The sequence below is a fragment of the Musa acuminata genome, chromosome BXJ3-6, assembly GCF_036884655.1.
Source record: "Musa acuminata AAA Group cultivar baxijiao chromosome BXJ3-6, Cavendish_Baxijiao_AAA, whole genome shotgun sequence".
Lineage (NCBI taxonomy): Eukaryota > Viridiplantae > Streptophyta > Magnoliopsida > Zingiberales > Musaceae > Musa > Musa acuminata.
In genome coordinates, this window is record NC_088354.1 from 10,635,732 (window position 1) to 10,653,599 (window position 17,868).

Below are 17,868 nucleotides of genomic sequence, written 5' to 3' on the forward strand. Positions count from 1 at the left end.
TCCCGGACTGAAATATTTCTGCACGAGAAGGGAAAAGGGCTGCTCAAGGACCCTCACCCGATGAGAAACCCGCGGGAACTCGCAGATCGTTCAAAGTATTGCCGGTTCCATCGGCAACACGGGCACGACACTGAACAGTGCTACGAATTGAAGAAACAAATCGAGGAGCTCATCCTCAGAGGTCATCTCGGCCGGTACCTCCGGCCGAATAAAGAGCAATCACCTCGCCCATAGGGCCCTATCGAGCGACACATTAACATGATAGCCGGGGGTCCCGCATCAGGAGGGGGTTCCATGTCGGGAAGGAAGGCGTATGCCCGGGCCGCCCCTGCCGAAGACTCGGGACACGAGCCCGAGATTACTTTCCCGACCGGAGCCACTGAGCGGCCCGACCACGACGACGCCCTGGTAATATCAGCCAGGGTAGCCAACGCGCAAATGAAGAGGATTATGGTCGACACCGGGAGCTCAGCTGACATACTCTACTTCGGTGCCTTCCAGAAGCTAGGCTTGGCCAGGGAAAGTCTAAGCCCAATGTGCTCGGCGCTCACCGGTTTCACGAGAGATTCGGTGTCACCCCTAGGAGCTATCACCCTGCCCTTGACCCTGGGGACCCCGCTAAGATCCAAAACGGTAATGACCACTTTCCTGGTAGTCGACCTTCCCACTGCCTACAACGCCATACTGGGTCGGCCGACCCTCAATAAGGTCAGAGCCGTCGTCTCGACCTACTACCAGACCATCAAGTTCCCAACCAGCACTGGCGTCGGGGAAGTCGCGGGAAGCCCCCGAGAGTCCAGGCGATGCTACCTCACCTCCGTCGCGTTGGGCAAGAGACGCGCAGCCGAGGCATCCCTGGAAGACCCGCGGGAAACGAAAAAGTTGGCTCCTCATCCCGAGCCGAAGGGATCCACGGTGGACGTTCCCTTGCGGGAAGCTCGACCAGACCAGACGGTCAAGATCGGATCCGAACTGCCCGAGCAGGAACGAGAGCAGCTCGTCGGCCTCCTACGAAAAAATGCCGACGTCTTCGCCTGGTCCCCATCAGACATGACGGGTGTCGATCCAGGCGTCGTGGAACATCATCTCAACATCCCGCCTGACGCTCGGCCAGTAAAACAGAAGCCCCGGCGCCAGGCCCCAGACCGACAACGCGCCATACGGGAGGAGGTGGACCGGCTCTTGGCCGCAGGCTTCATAGAAGAAGCCAAGTATCCTCGATGGTTGTCCAATGTAGTGCTCGTGAAAAAACACAATGGAAGCTGGAGGATGTGCGTTGACTACACCAGTCTCAACAATGCATGCCCTAAAGACTGCTACCCTCTCCCAAAGATCGACCAGCTGGTCGACGCGACGGCCGGTCACGCGCGACTCTCTTTTATGGACGCCTACTCGGGGTACAACCAGATCAGGATGGCGCCCGAAGACAGAGAGCACACGGCCTTCCTAACCGATCAAGATGTATATTTCTACAAAGTTATGCCGTTCGGGCTAAAGAATGCGGGGGCCACATACCAGAGAACGGTGAACAAGATGTTCGCCCACCAGATCGGGAGGAACATGGAGGTCTACGTGGACGACATGATTGTCAAAAGCCGAGAGGCCAGGACGCATCTAGCCGACCTAGCTGAGGCCTTCGCCATGCTGCGCAAGTTCGGCATGCGGCTCAACCCCGCAAAGTGCGCCTTCGGCGTCACCTCCGGGAAGTTCCTAGGGTTCATTGTACACCAGAGAGGAATCGACGCCGACCCGGAAAAGGCTCAGGCAATAATCAATATGTAGTCCCCCGGGACGGTTAAAGACTTGCAGCGGCTTAACGGCAGACTGGTCGCTTTGTCTCGCTTCCTCGCCCGCTCAGGCGACCGCTGCCTCCCATTCTTCAAGGCGCTCAAAGACCCGAAGAACTTTCAGTGGACACCAGAATGCGAGGAGGCCCTCAAACAGGTGAAGCAGCACCTGGCCAGCCTCCCTCGACTCGCCCCCATCTCCCCCGGCGAGAAGCTGGGCCTCTACTTGGCGGCCTCCCCGCATGCAGTCAGCTCCGTCCTAGTCAAGGAAAGCTCCGGTCGGCAGCTCCCGATTTACTATGTCAGCCACGTCCTGAGTGGACCCGAGGAGCGCTACCCACCGATAGAAAAGCTCGCGCTTGCCCTAGTGCTCTCCGCTCGGAAGTTGCGCCCCTACTTCCAAGCGCACCCGGTGGAGGTCATCACCAACCAACCTCTCCGGCATGTCTTGACCAAATTTGATGTTGCAGGGCGGCTCCTCAAATGGGCGGTGGAGCTCGGCGAGCACGACATAAGATACCTGCCCAAGACTGCCATCAAGGCCCAGGCAGTGGCCGACTTCATTGCGGAGCTGACTCAAGCGGGAGGTGTGAATCTCGAGCAGTCTCCCGAGGCTTGGACCCTACACGTCGACGGCTCGGCCAACCCGAAGGGCGCAGGCGCGGGGCTGGTTCTCCTCGCCCCCGACGGACGTTCGTTCGAACGCTCCTTCCGTTTCGGGTTTAAAGCCACCAACAACGAGGCGGAGTACGAGGCACTTTTGGCGGGACTGAGGTTGGCCCTCGAAAAGCAGGCGGCCGCGATACGCGTCCATACCGACTCGCAACTGGTAGCCGAGCAGCTCAACGGTGGATACGAGGCTAGAGATGCAACCATGGCGAAATACCTAACCCGGGTAAGGGACCTAGCCGCCAAGTTCCATTACTTTACGCTGTCTAGCGTTCCGAGGGAGGAAAACGGGCGAGCCGACGCGCTGGCCAAGATGGCGTCGAGATCAACCCCTGAGGCGGGGGCGGAGGTCGAGGAGCTCCCTGCCCGCGCCGTCGAAATAGCGACTACGACCCCGGGCAGCACGCCGATCACCTGGGTGCAAGAGCTGTTGCGTTTCAAGCGGGATGGAACCCTTCCCCCCGACGAAGGCGCGGCTCGGCGCCTGCGTCGCACGCACGCGTGGTACACTGAGGAGAGCGGCCACCTTTACAAACGGTCCTTCACCTATCCCCTCCTGCGATGCCTGGAGCCTGGTGAAGCCCAAACGGTCCTCGCTGAAACCCACGAGAGAGTCTGCGGCGGGCACGTTGGCGGGAGAACCTTGGCACACAAAATACTCCGCCAAGGCTACTACTGGCCAACCATGTGCCGCGACGCGAAAGCCTACGTAAAACGGTGCAGTTCATGCCAGCAACACGCCCGCGCGCCCCTACGACCCGCAGTCCCGCTTAGCCCCATCGACTGCGCATGGCCGTTCGCGCAGTGGGGGCTGGACCTTCTCGGACCTTTCCCGCCGGCTTCTGGACAGCGGAAGTATATAATTGTAGGAGTAGACTACTTCACAAAGTGGGTCGAGGCCGAGCCGCTGGCAACGATCACGGAACGTCAAATGGAGAAGTTCGTGTGGAAGAACCTGGTAACTCGATTCGGGATGCCCAAGGCCATTATCACCGACAATGGACCTCAGTTCGCCGGTAGAGGGTTCCGAGATTTCTGCGCCGGACATGGCATCCAACTGAGGTTCAGTTCGGTGGCCCACCCTTAGACAAACGGGCTGGCAGAGGTGACCAACCGGTCCATTCTAGACGGCCTCAAGAGAAGAGTGTCAGCAGCTCGATCGGCCTGGACGGACGAGCTCCCCAGCGTGCTGTGGTCGTTACGCACCACTCCTAAGATCGCGACCGGAGAATCCCCATACAGCTTGACGTTCGGAACCGAAGCTGTCCTGTCGCCCGAAGTAGCTATCACCACCCTTCGGACGAATAGCTACGATGAGGAAGCCTCGAACGAAGGACTACGCGCCAGCCTCGATGTGCTCGTGGAGCGACGCGCCGACGCGCACTTAAAGGCCCTCTCTCACCAGAGAGCCGTAGCCAGGATCTACAATAAGAAAATACAACCTCGACCAATAAAGTTAGGCGATCTGGTCCTCCGAAAGGCCGAGGTCAGCTACCCATCCCGAACCAGGGGGAAGCTAGCCGACTCACATCAATGAACGGATCTCCTTTGCCAAGAACCTGGAACGTCAGAAACGTCAAAAAGTTTTTCGTCTGAAACAAGCCCTTTTTCGAAGGACCCCCTCCCGAAGGAAGAAGCAAGCTCTCGACTAGGAAAAGAAGAGAGGGGACAACAAAGTTGAAAGTTCCTTCCTCTTATTGAAGATGGCGAAGCGAAATACAGGACCCGACTTACAAAAGACCAGACTGACAAAATACAGGACCCCCTTTCTTCATTACAAGGACTCCTCCAGACGGTCATCAAAGGGGACCTCCTCGGGCATGTCCACCCCTCGGTCCTCAGGGTGGGGAGTGAAAGGGTTCTCCTCCACCTTGAGACCAGGGTGGCAAGCGTGGAAACGGGACGTGGCGATTCGGTACCCGTACTCGAAGGATACCCGCCCCGTCCGGGTCAACCCGAGCTCAAACCCCTTCGACCTCTTGTACGCCTCGAGGAGCTCCTTGTCCTTTGCAGTACGAAGTCGGGCCTCCTCCGCCAGCGCTTCCGAGGCCGTCGTGGCCTCGGCCTTTGCCTCCTCCAGCTTTTTGCTACGGGCGCTCGCATCCGCCTTCACCAGACGGAGCTCGGTCCGCTCCACCCTTATTGTTTTCTGGAGCTCTTGTTCGCCTTCTCGGAGGCCTCGGGCTCCGACCGGAGACGCGCCGCTTCCGCTTCCAGTTCGGCCGCCCGCTGCTCAGCGGCCGCCACGGCCTCCGGTCCGGACCCAGCTCGAACCTCCTCGATCTGGCGGATGAGCTCGGCATTGCGGCTGGCAAGGCCCCCGACGACCCGACTGGCGTCGCGCACCCTGTCCATTAGGGCCGTCGCATAATGGAGACCCTGCACGAAGAATATCAGGTCAAGAAGAGCGGCGTTGAACGGACAAACCGAAAGACAGGAACATATGTACCCAGGTCAAAGACTGAGCAGACTTGTGGAGCAGCCCGTCTGAAGGAAGGGTGTACACGTCCCGAGCCAGGTCGGGATGGAGCGCGCCTCGGAGGAACGCCGCGGAGAGATCCCCTCCGGCCCATACCCTATCTCCTCGGGTCAGGCCTTCCCAACGCGCCACCAGGGGCTCGCTGGACTCAGCGAGCGGGATCTTGCTCACCAGCTGCGTCAGGAACGGTCCCCCATCTCCGGCTGGGAGACGACACAGGTCGCGCACAGAGACAGGGCGCGGGCCATTCCCAGCTGTCCGTCGGCTAGGACCGGCCCCGCCGCGACGACGGCCCGCCTTGGGACCCCTCGACGGGGTTGTCTTCGCCCTCTTCGAAGGGCGCTCGGCCTCGACTTCCAACGGAGCCTCCTCCGTGCCGGGCTCCGGGTCGGCCGGCAGAACGGGGGGAGAGGGCTCCGGGTCAGCCGGTAGAGCAGGGGCAGGGGATGGCGGCGCCGGAACATCCAAAAACGAGCGGAGATTCACCATCTCTGCAAGGAACGGGATGGGTCAGTATCAAAAATCAACTACGCAAAACCCAGACCAGATGTCGTTGAAACGTACCCAGAGGCATCGGGCTGAGGCCCGCCTCAACCAGCCATTGTTCGGTCATGGTCCGGATGGCCTGCGACCTGGGGAGGATCTCTCTGAGCCTCCCCAGCGCTCGGCGCTCCGCGCCACCCAGACGGGGGGTGGTGTTATCGATTGTCCTCGCGGACCATCGAACCCCGAAACCCCAATCCTGTGCACGGCTAATATAGAAAAACCGCCCCTTCCACCCCTTGTTACTGGAAGGGGCCCCGCCGACGCGAAAACCCGATCGAGCCGATAAGAAGTAGCCACCCGAACCCTTACAAAGGCGGTAACAAGAAAGAAAAAGGTCGAGGGAAGGGGTGATGTCGGCGTAGTGACATTCCCCCAGGAATGCCACCAAGTAACGCCAAGAATTTGGTGCCACTTGAGACGGGGAAATCCGCCAAAGGGACAGGCAAGAGACGATGAGGGGATGGAGGGGGAAGCGTAGACCCGCCTCCAGGGCATCAAGGGACAGGGCGAAGCCCTTCGGAACCGGATCATACGCCCGCTGCCCCGGCTCAGGAGCACTGAGGATGTGATCCCCCGGGATACTATAGCGCCCCCGGAGCTCCTCCAGCAAAGACCCGCCCACAACGGAGTCCAGGTCATGTGGCCACATCAAAGCCTCGAGGGCTCGTGCCGCCTCCTCGTCCGAAGATTCGACGCGTGATGAAGGGGGGTTCCCCTCCTCAGCCCCGAGAACAGGGGAAGAAGAAGAAAAAGTGGAAGAGGACGACATCTCAACTGACCTTAGGAAGAGGGAAAGACGACGCAGGGGGGGCGAGGAAGAAAACTGGGGGGGGCAACGACGGAGCTCGAAGGAGAAAACACTACAGCGAAAGATGGAGGAAGATCCTGGCGCTCGCTATTTGAAGACGACGCCCCGCCACCGCCAGGGCCCCTTCGTCTCCCAAGCGCGGGCAACAGCTTACCCACGCACACGCACAGCCGTCGCGTCGCATCGGAAGACACCCAAAGGCGTCCCGCCTTAATGAAGGCTTGACGTGGCGACCCAGTGAAAGCGGCAGCAGCCGAACGCCTCGACCTCGACGCCCGGTAACGTGCGGCCAGCCCCTCCCCCCTTTCGGAGCATAAAATTAAATGCGGCAAACTTTCCAACCACGCCGCCGCCAAATTCAAAAAAAACGCGGCCCTCGGCTTCGCACCTCCCGAGACACACCTGCGCGGTCACCCCGCTCGCGTTGTGCTCCTCGGCCCTCGGCTTCGCGCCTCCCGAGACACACCTGTGCGGTCACCCCGCTCGCGTTGTGCTCCTCGGCCCTCGGCTTCGCGCCTCCCGAGACACACTTGCGCGGTCACCCCGCTCGCGTTGTGCTCCTCGGCCCTCGGCTTCGCGCCTCCCGAGACACACCTGCACGGTCACCCCGCCTGCGTTGTGCTCCTCGGCCCTCGGCTTTGCGCCTCCCGAGACACACCTGCGCGGTCACCCCGCCTGCGTTGTGCTCCTCGGCCCTCGGCTTCGCGCCTCCCGAGACACACCCGCGCGGTCACCCCGCTCGCATTGTGCTCCCCGGCCCTCGGCTTCGCGCCCCCCGAGACACACCCGCGCGGTCACCTCGCTCGCGTTGTGCTCCTCGGCCCTCGGCTTCGCGCCTCCCGAGCCACACTCGCGCGGTCACCTCGCCCGCGTCATGTTCATTGACCCCAGCGCCCCTATATCCGAGCCCACCCGACCTCCCGACTGAGTTGCGCAACTCACCCTGGCGTCGCCCGAGATACGCTCACGTGACTGGCCCGCCCACAGCGCGCCCTCGGAACTACACGACAGTCTGTTTGAAACAAGAAGCTATGCATCGGACCCTCGACGCATCGCTCCTTTCGGGTGGGGGCATATGATAGGGGTAAAAACTGATTTGACATAACACCCCAGATTTATCATAATACATCATCCCCAAGTCGGACACTCTGTCGCGGCACATTGCCCCAACACGCGCATTAACAACGACACGACGCGCGCCCACGTCGGCCGTACCCCAACGACCTCCTCGGCTGACCCTCGTATCCAGCCAAGGCGGGGGAAGGCGCTGACTGACACCCCCCATGCCCCGCGGCAGCCCGGCCTTCCACGCAACGCCCACGACGTCGGCAAGCGCCATTAGAGGTACGGCCCTGCCCCGGCGGGTCGTCGCATCAGGTAACATCGAGCCCTCTTATAAATACCCCCTGGCCCCCAACAGGCCAGGGGGAGAGGAAGAAAAGGGGGAGAGGAAGAAAAGGGGAAGAACAACAATCTCTCTAGAATCTCCTCTCCGCGATCACTGACTAGACCGTCGGAGGGGTCGGGCCGAGCTACCGACCCGACCTATGTGCAGGTGCTCGTCCGCGACTGGGCGCAATCACCGCCGCAGGACTTTCCAAGTCAGGCCATCCCCATCTCCCCCAGCAACCTCCAGGACCAGAGGGGCGCCACGTCTGATCCCCGTCATCCGGAGCCCCAGAACCAGCCGCGTCGACCCCGAGGTCACGCCCTAAAAAGTTACTTACCGTAACAGACGCCATGTCTGATCGTTTGAAACCAGTGGTATACACTGAATGCATCGTTCGTGAAGGAGACCCAGTCAATGAAATGCTCTTTACTATGCGAGGAAAGCTAGAGAGCACGACCACTAATGGTGGAAGAAGTGGAATTTTCAATTCAGACATTCTTAAGGCTGGAGATTTCTGCGGGGAAGAGCTTCTGATCTGGGCTCTTGACCCCTGCTCATCGTCCAGCCTCCCCATGTTAAGACACTATCTGAAGTCGAAGCTTTTGCTCTGATGGCCGATGATCTGAAGTTTGTTGCTACACGATTCAGAAGGCTGCACAGCAAACAACTGCAGCATACATTTAGATACCATTCGCAGCAATGGAGGAGGACATGGGCTGCTTGTTTTATACAGGCAGCTTGGCGTAGATACTCGAGAAAGAAGCTTGAAGACTCTTTGCATGAAAAGGAGAAAAGGCTGCAGTTCGAATCCATTATAGAATATTTCATCTATTAATATACATATATCCAGCAAAGAGTGGTTCATCAATATTAATTTTTTTTTAATTTAAGAAAACCCAAATCGCTTGTCTCATCTTTCACCACATATCCATCACAATTAAGCTTTACATATTATGTATATGGTGTGCTACAATTCACGTAACCATGGATTATAACTTAGTTCACAGCCATCGTGTTGATGACTGTGTCACAACCCATGTCGACATTTATTATCTATCAAATATGAGCAGCAGCACAGTTGCCAGTCTCGTCTGCAATGTTGCAACGACCTTTGGTTTCTCTGTCACCACTATTCCATCTTCTCTTTCATTCTACGAATGGGACTTAATTTGATCGCTCTCTTTTCTTCTCAGAGATTATTATTATTCAGTCTTCTTTTTCATGTAGCACACAATTTTTGTCTATTGGATATAATAGTATTTATTCCAAATGAAACGCCACTCGTAATCCATCATTTAAGATATAGAGAATAATTAGAGAAAATGAAATCCAACAGAAATTAATCTAATTTCGAAAAAGGAAAACGAATCACTCACCCCAACCGTTGAATACTTCGATCCACACTCGGTTTCCTTTTCCGAAGACGATTTGTGCTTCCTCAGACAATGCAAAGCGGAGTCCGAGTAGAAATCAACCTCGGCTTCGGATTCTCAAGCGTCTCTTCTATCCCTATATAAACACACACGTAGAGTGATGGTGTCGATCCATCGCTGCCTTCTTCTCCACTCTCTATCTTCCCTCCTTTGCTTCGAGAAAGGTAGAAGCTGAAGGTATCCATCCATGGGAGCCGTCACGTCCGAGTCCAACAGCGAGGCCACAGAGGGGCCAGAGGAGCCCCTGCCGCCGCCGCCGCCGCCTAATACCCCCGCGTCGCCCGGCGAGGGCACGTCGAAGAAGCGCAAGAAGGCCGGCAGAGACATTTACCGCCTGCGTATCGTGCCGAAGTGGGTGACCGAATTGGTGACGGCGGAGCGCGGCACCGACATCCACTTCATTGCCGAGAAGACCATCGAGAAGTCCGACCTGGTCCGGCAACAGAACCGCTTCTACCTCCCCAAGGACTTCGTCAAGGCCAACCTCGTCCCCATGCTCTCGGAGTTGGAAAGGGAATCCGCCAGTCTCGTCGGCGACGACAGAAAGAGGAGCAGGGTGACCGAGGGAGTCAAGGCAGAGAAACGGAAGGCGATGGTGTCGGGAAGGGAGCACGGCGGGCTGCCCGTGGTGGTGTTCACCAGGTGCAGGTTCCGGTGCTACCTGAAGCTAACCTGCTGGGACGGCAGCGCGGGCACCGTCATCAAGGGCGACGAGCTGAAGTACTTCGCGCTATGGAGCTTCCTAAAAGCGGGCAACGAGGTAGAGATGTGGGCCTTCCGTCGAGGAGGCGACCTTTGCTTCGCCATTGGGAAGCCGACCGCGTCGTCCTCCAGCAGCGGATCACGTCATGTGGAGAGAACTTCATGCGCACTTCCTTTGCGCTTTCTGTAATCTTAGCTTAGCAGCTTTTATTAGGAACTTGTACTGCATAAGACAACTCTTTTCTTTGTTTTTCTTCATATAAATAAGAGAAAGACTCATTTTTTTTCATATGATTTTATTCATATATTATTATAAGAGGTTGATCCACAATAACAAAATTATTTTAGGTCGTATCATCGGGAAGCCCATCTTCATGTATGATGATGTTGACTCGGATCCACTCTGCGTTGACCTCGCGAGAAAGAGACATGGGGGTCTATTCTACTGTCATTAATGTACCCCGTGAAGCGTACACCGTGTCGTTACGTTCTTTGTTTTGTCTCTCGAGTATACTATCGTTACCCTGTAGCCTACACTATAAATATCGTAACGGCACCGTGTACGCTTCACGGCGTCCGCGAACAAACCTCCTTCGTCTCTCTCGCTCGCTAGGCGAAGAGAGGGGCCGGCGTGCATTCCCGGCCCGTTTCAGTAACCGTCGCGAGCCCTACCCACGCCGACCGACACCCCATCATCCGCCGTCCAATCCCCTAGAGCGCTAATGTCCACGCTCTTCCTCGCTCCTCCCTGAGGCGACTCGGTAGGAGTCCGAATCGCCAAGGACCGACGTTCCTCCGTCGTCCGCGTCCCCCCGCCCGCGGATCCACGTCGCGGGGCTTGGACCCTTGACGGTCTCCACGCGCGGGAGGGGGATCGGGTGGATCCCGTGGCGATCCGACGGTCGGTGGTTGCGGCCTTCTGGTGTTGTATCATGGAATAGAGGGGGGTCAAACCGCGTGCGCTCGGGACATGAAACCCCCAAGCGTAACGGCCGGCAGCCCCGACAGCCACTATAGGATGGCGGCGCAATCGCAATCACACTCGGAGTCGGAGGGGCCTCCTCGCTTAGGTTTCCTCATGGAGGGGCCTGACCCAACCACCACCACTACCCCATCCGCCGCCAAGCGGACCCTCGCGGAGGGAGAGAACTACCGTTCCTCCTCGATCATCCCCCCGCCGCCCTCCGCGGACACTGGCGCCGGGGAAGACCCTGTCGCACGGGTCGGTGTCACTACTGGGGAGGCGGAGGGACATGGAGGACACGATGACGGAGGTGACGGGCTTCTCGGCAGGTGGGTACGGGTAGTTCGCAGTGCACGACGGGCACGGGGGAGCGATGGTGGCGCGGGCGTGCCGGGACCTGCTGCAGGTGGCTGTGACGGAGGGCCGCCCGGGTGGGTGAGGGGGCGGAGACGTGGAGGTGGGCGTGAAGGTGGACGCCGCGGCGATGTTGGAGGTCACGGAGCTGTAGCAGGGGTTGGTGGTGGGAGACAAGTGGATCATGGTGGCCACATGCGGCGTCTCCCGGACGGTGCTCTCACGCGGCGGGGTGGCCGTGCCCCCTTTCTATCCATCAAGGTCTGTTTCTTCCTTCCCTTTTTATCTCACAAGAAAGAGCTCTCATCTTTAATGCTTCCATATTACTTTATCCTCAGCATTTAAGTATCATTTTATCCTCATCTTCATCTTTATTGTGGTGTATTCTTACTCTTTTATTGCAGAATTGGAGCACTTAAGGTACAATGTATCTATATTTTCATGCTTTATATGCTGTTGTCGTCATTTTCATTCCCGAAATGCTCCTCGTTTCCTCATGCTATCGACTTCTGCTGTTTGTTTGCTTGAGTACTATAAATGTAGATTAGCATGTTGAGGCTGGACCCATTGTGCAAATATATTGTAGTAAGTTTCTACAAGGAATTCTAGGACATGTTATGATACCATTTCCTTTGTGTTACCCTTGGTATGAGTTGTCTTTATTGCTGCAATGGCCTTGCATGACATGATTTCTAGCAAGTGCATGTTCCTGTATTCCTTTAGGGAGGTAGACACTGCATCTGGATTAGATGCAATATCATGCATAGATGATAGCAGAGATAACGGAGGATGGGGTTGGGTATCTCCTTTAGAGTTAAGAAAGCTCACACTATATAGCAAAAAACATTAGCATATTTCGAAGTGCGGGTTCTTATATGTTGTTAGTTAGTAGTCTGCATCTTGGCTTTCAGGGCTTACCGGTTAACCAGTCAATTACATTCTCCATATGTGTGGATTAACTTGATTTGTACAATTGAAAAAAAATTAAAAAAGAGAGAGAAATTGATGCTAAAGCTGTTACAAGTCTTCAACACCCTCTGTTCCATTATGTGAGCCAGGACTTGTAGGTTGACTTGTTTGATTTTGTAAGATGAAATGCTAAAAAAGAAAGAAACTATAGAAAAAGAACTATTAGCTGAAGTGTTTCTTGCAATTGAACTGAGTAACGAACAACAGATACGAGGCCATCGTTGATGAATTCTCAAAAAGAAAAAGGGAAGTTCAACAAAGAAGCATTTGCATGCAATCTAAGGGACCAATGAACATTGAGAATGTGGAAGAGGAGTTTGTTAAATTATAATGACAAAGGAAATCAGCAAAGAAAAACGATCCCACAGATTGGTGAATGCTAAAAACATGGCAGCAGACCAATTCAATACTAAATGAAGAAACGAAAAAATGACTAAGAATTTCCTTTAAATAATTGCACAATACATAATTGATTAATCAGCATTTGAAATCTGCCATTCGATAATTTCATTTGTCATATATGGCAATTTAGATTGTTCTTCCATATTTGTTGTTAGCATCTTTGGGTAAATCTGAAGACAAAAGGTTCAGTCAGGTCAAATCTATGCATTGTCGTGACCCATCCTTGGATTGCCTTTGGCCAAGATTCGTTTTGGATCGACATAGCTCTTATTCAGCTATGCAACACATGACATGTGCAGATGCTCTCCACCTTTCAAATATAGCCTTTGATACTCTTTTTGGTTTATCCAAATTAGTGAAATTAACCTCATTCATGCATTGGAACATGCCACTGCAAAGTTTTGCCTCCACAGGTTTGGAGGTTATGTTGTCATTTACTACAACTTAAACTGGTTCGATGTATCCAGTGATACCTTTTTTTTAATTTAAACCATTAGATATATTGAGTGATTCTTTTTTTCTTTTCTTGAGTGTCTACATGTTTTCGATATCTTTCCATTATTTAGTTCTATTCTTCCTCTCTTAACACATCTCAATCATCTTTGTTTAAAGCTTCCAGTATAAGCTTATGATTTGATAATTAATACAAATTAACAACTGAAGCAACAGTAGGTGATTTGCATGGGAATGTTCATGTGCTTTGTACCACCCTTAGAACAACTTAGGCCCAAACACTACACTTTCATCTGTGTTCATTGCATATGTGGATTGTGATAATTTCTGGATGTATATATATATATATATATATATATATATATATATATATATATATATATATATGTATATCATTTGTGTTTCTTTAGGCTATCATCCAACCTTTTTACAATTGGCAAGTTCAATTCTTTATCAAGGTACCACTTTTATCTAGTTAATCTAGCTGGTTTCATCGCAGCTTGTGTATCTTTATGAGTTCAATTTGTTATCATTTTCATACAGAGTGATTAATCAATCACATAGCAAATTCATGACGCTGTTCTTATTGTGTGGATGTAATAGGTATTCATTTCCACCAATCTAAGCACTACAGTTTATGCAACTTGAGCCTGAATAATTGCTCTGTGGGTTTCCTCATTGATACAAGCTCATAAACATACATATAGTATATGTCTTTTCTATAACAAACATGAAATAGAAAAATGATATATAAGGTTTTGTGATTGTCAGTAAGTACCTGTCTTTCATTTCTTAATCTAGAACTAAATACTTGGTGTTTGTTCTCAAAGCGTGTACGCTTAAGAAAATACTAATGAATTTACAAACAAAAAAACGCCGATGCTAATGATTGGCTTCTTCCTAAAAGCCTGACAGGCCAGATGAGCTCATAAGAGTGGAAGAATCTTTTATTGGGTATGTTGTGTCTTAGTAGGTGTATTATCCACTTGTAGGTCCTTTGGTAATATTCATACTTAAATTGATGTGAATGGTGATTCCTGCAGCTCTCTATCACAAAAAAAAGAACATATCAGCCGTGAAGAACACCACGCTATGATGTGAGTTGACAAAGTTAGGCCATTCTCCGGGATATGCATTGAACTCTGCAACCGCTGACGACGTCAAATGTGGATAGGATGTCCACCCCCGAGTCTTTCTTCTAGATTCGAATAGCAGATGCACATGATGAGGGTGGTTGCTTTGATCCAACCAATCAAATGCCTTTTGTCGAGTTACTTGGAAATTCCAGTGTCGGAGGTAACACAACAGAACAAGTAGGAAGTTTCCTTAATAATATTGTTCATCGATATCTACGTTTTCCACCACCAACAACAGCAACCCGAGCAACAAGATTTCCAAAGTTATCTGCTCTACATGGATCAGGAAAGCAGCATCTCTCCGTGGTAGCTTCCCTGATTTGTTTTTCTTCTCAGCTCAACAAAAAGGTAATTTTGTACACAAATCAACAGAGATGATTGGTAAAGAACGAGTGACTCCTCATAAGTGTCATCACATTTCTGCCAGAAAAGCTCCAAATTTTTTCTCGTAGATTCCATTAATAAGCTGTTGCTGGTGGCTCTGAAACAGAAGGTTCACGAAGATTCAGCAACATCTCTCTCTTCCAGTCAAGGGGGGATGCTGAGAAACTAGCTTCCATTCTCCACAACAAAAGCAAACATTGAACGATTATATAATTTCCACAAAAAGTCCCCATTGAGCTTTACTTTCTTTTTTTGCAAATAAACAAAAAAAAAGGCAAACTTGATTTATTGTTTTTTTTTTTTTTTAATGAGCAAAAGTTTTGTGGACGCAACAAAAGAGAAGCACTCAAAAGTGGGAATTTAAATGACTGCATGTTTAGACCGCCATGCGCACTTCCTTTGCGCTTTCTGTAATCTTAGCTTAGCAGCTTTTATTAGGAACTTGTACTAAATCAGACAACTCTTTTCTTTGTTTTTCTTGATATACATAAGAGAAAGACTCATTTTTTTTCATATGATTTGATTCATATATTATTATAAGAGCCCATCTTCTAGGTTTTTCTTGATATAAATACAATAAATATTTTAGGTGGTATCATCGGGAGCCAATCTTCATGTATGATGATGTTGACTCGGATCCACTCTGCGTTGACCTTGCGAGAAAAAGATAAAGGAGGTCTGTTCTACTGTCACCCCGTGAAGCGTACATCGTGTCGTTACGTTCTTTATATTATCTCTCGAGAAGAACGTATCGTGAAGCCAACATACAATATAAAGATCGTAACGACACCGTGTACGCTTCACGGCGTCCGTGAACAAACATCCTTCGTCTCTCTTGCTCGCTAGGAGAAGAGAGGGGCGGTGTGCATTCCCGACCCGTTTCAGTAACCATCGTGAGCCCTCCCAATCATCCGTCGTCCAATCCCCTAGAGCGCTAATCTCCACGCTCTTCCTCGCTCCTCCCGAAGCTAATTCGGTACTTGCAAAAAACAAGCGCTTCTCATTGGCAATATACAGGTTCGCTACTTTCATTATTTATCATACTCACGATTGTGAATACATTTTTTTTATCTGTGTTCCAAATCAGAGATATTTGCTTTATATACTTCATGTAACATATATAAGTGGCCTTTAACAAATATGAGTGTCCATCTTTAATTGTGCAATGCATTCACCAATCTTTCACATGAATCTCTTTGAAACTGCTGCCTCTTTGTCCACACTTGATGTAGCTTCGTGAAATGACTTTATATGGCAAATCCTCTTTATTCCTTATGCTTTCTTCTTGTTTTACAATGTTAAGATATTAGTATTGATACGGAAAATCATGATGCTGTAAACTCAATCTTCCAAAAATAAAAATTTGTCACCTAGGCAATGGCGGAGGAGCCCATACTTTCCTAACGTCACCCAGTGAGAGATATACTCACTAACCAGCCTTCGACGATGTAAGGGGTATCCTAACCTATTGTTAGTTTTCACGCTATCGATCACTCAAGTATAAAAGTCTACTGAACTCTTTCCTTACTTTCATATTAACTTAGGTATCGAAGGGATCATATTAGGTTGGGAACATCCTCCCGATACCGATCACTTATGTAGGGACCTTGATGATGCTAAAGCACATATTGGACAACACTAAATCCGTCTCAATGAATAAGCAATATCTCAGGACAACACTAAGTCCGTCTCGACGAATAAGCAACACCTCAGGTTTGCTTTCCACTCAAATCATCCTCACGTGATCCTCATGGATCCCTTGGATGAACTTATGCCTTGGAGATGGAGCTGGACCATGTTGACTCCATCTTTAATGACATCAAAACAACAAGAAGTATCAAACAGTGTATCCTTTGATTCACCGAGTTAATACAAACTTTTTTTCACTTATCAAAGATATACAAGTTGGTAAACTTTTTTTTTTTTTGCTATTCCAGACATAACTATAATCAACTACTGTCAAAATAGAAGAAATGACTACTGTCAGAATAAAAGAAATGAGACTAAAAAGGAGCAATAGATGTCTCACCGATCCCTTCATAAGAGCCTAAGAGAGAGAATACACCGTTAGGAACAGTATAGGTGACAAAAACAAGAGCATATTCTTCATAACCTTTCTAAACTTATCAAGTGGATAGGAATTTTTATGTTAAAATTTTCATATATCTTATTTCTCTAATTGCATTTTTTTTATTTTGTTCCATAATTTTATGGTGAGAATCTTCGGTAACAAAATTGAGTCAACATTTTGCAGCTCACTGTAAAAGATGATTTTGAATCGCTCATTGAAAATACTGTAAAATTCAAAAGTTTAACTTTTTCTTATCATTAATTTGATACGAAGATAAAACATGTTACTAGATGAAATAATTAATGAATGTTAGATCGATGGCTAATTATGGAACATGACAACGTGTTGATATATAAGAGGGATATTGTTATCTGTCAAAGTGCTTTTACTCATGGTTAAAATGATAGAATATTAAAAGAAAATTTTTAGAAACTTATAATAACAGGCGAGCGTAAGTTTCAACTAGTTTTTAATCAAATAATTCAAATGGAATATATTATTGTCTGGTTTTCACTTCTGATCTATTGAAACTTTAAGTTTCTGATAGGTTGAGGTTAGAATTAGATTCATCTTGGGAGAGTAAGGATGGTGAGTGATGAGGATAGTAATTATGATAAGACTCGGTCGACGTCAAATGACGCCTTATGCAACAGCACCTGGTCAATGCAAACCGGAATGCCGACCGAGACGTATTAACATCCTACTAAAGCTCAATTCTTCACGCCACGCCAACACAAAGTCAGACGCTACCAGCCTGCCCCCTGCAAGCGGGCAGCTCAGGAAGCAGTATGCTTCCCTATAAATACCCTCTCGTTCATTAGAAAGAGGCGGGACGGACACACAAAAACCCTTTTTCATTTGAAACTCCCTCCACATCAGCTAACTTGATCGTCGGAGGGGTCGGGCCGAGAGCCTCGGCTCGACCTTTGTGTAGGTGCGAAGCCGAAGGTCCTCTCTGGGCGCGTAGGCGAGGAGTTCATGCCCGGAGGAGACGGCTACACCGTCCCGATCGGACACTGCACCCGACCGCCTCAGCGGGTTCGAGGAGCGCCCCAGGGAGATCCCCGTCGTCCGGATCCGAACCGAGCCGTGTCGGCCCCGAGGTCACGGCTCAAAGTTGTTTCCCACAACAGTGAGATTTGAAGAAACCATATGGGTTAGGGTTATATGAATTAACTATGGGTATAGATAGGCTAGCTTCTGAGATTAGTTTCGAGAGACACAGATGCTTTTATCTTTCGAGGACATTGTCTTCAGAAAGAAGAATCGTGAATAGGGGATAGGAATGATTCAAAAGAAGCACAATAGAAAATGGTGTCTT

At 50.9% G+C, this 17,868-nt stretch overlaps 1 protein-coding gene across 3 annotated transcripts; it reads left to right on the forward strand.

The window, feature by feature from the left end:
• The first annotated feature begins 10,296 nt into the window (after positions 1 to 10,296).
• Positions 10,297 to 14,877, forward strand: LOC135639687 (uncharacterized). Of its 3 annotated transcripts, XM_065153549.1 has the most exons (3): positions 10,297 to 11,393; positions 13,864 to 13,910; positions 14,000 to 14,877. In XM_065153549.1, exons 1-3 carry the CDS (start codon positions 10,785 to 10,787, stop codon positions 14,055 to 14,057), a joined length of 714 nt encoding a protein of 237 aa, XP_065009621.1. In that variant the 5' UTR covers positions 10,297 to 10,784; the 3' UTR covers positions 14,058 to 14,877. The 3 variants fall into 3 exon arrangements, with proteins under 3 accessions (XP_065009621.1, XP_065009623.1, XP_065009622.1); XM_065153551.1 differs by lacking the exons at positions 13,864 to 13,910; positions 14,000 to 14,877 and adding an exon at positions 11,537 to 13,271 and having other exon boundaries at positions 10,298 to 11,393; XM_065153550.1 differs by lacking the exon at positions 13,864 to 13,910 and having other exon boundaries at positions 10,299 to 11,393; positions 14,000 to 14,873.
• Positions 14,878 to 17,868: the final 2,991 nt, after the last annotated feature.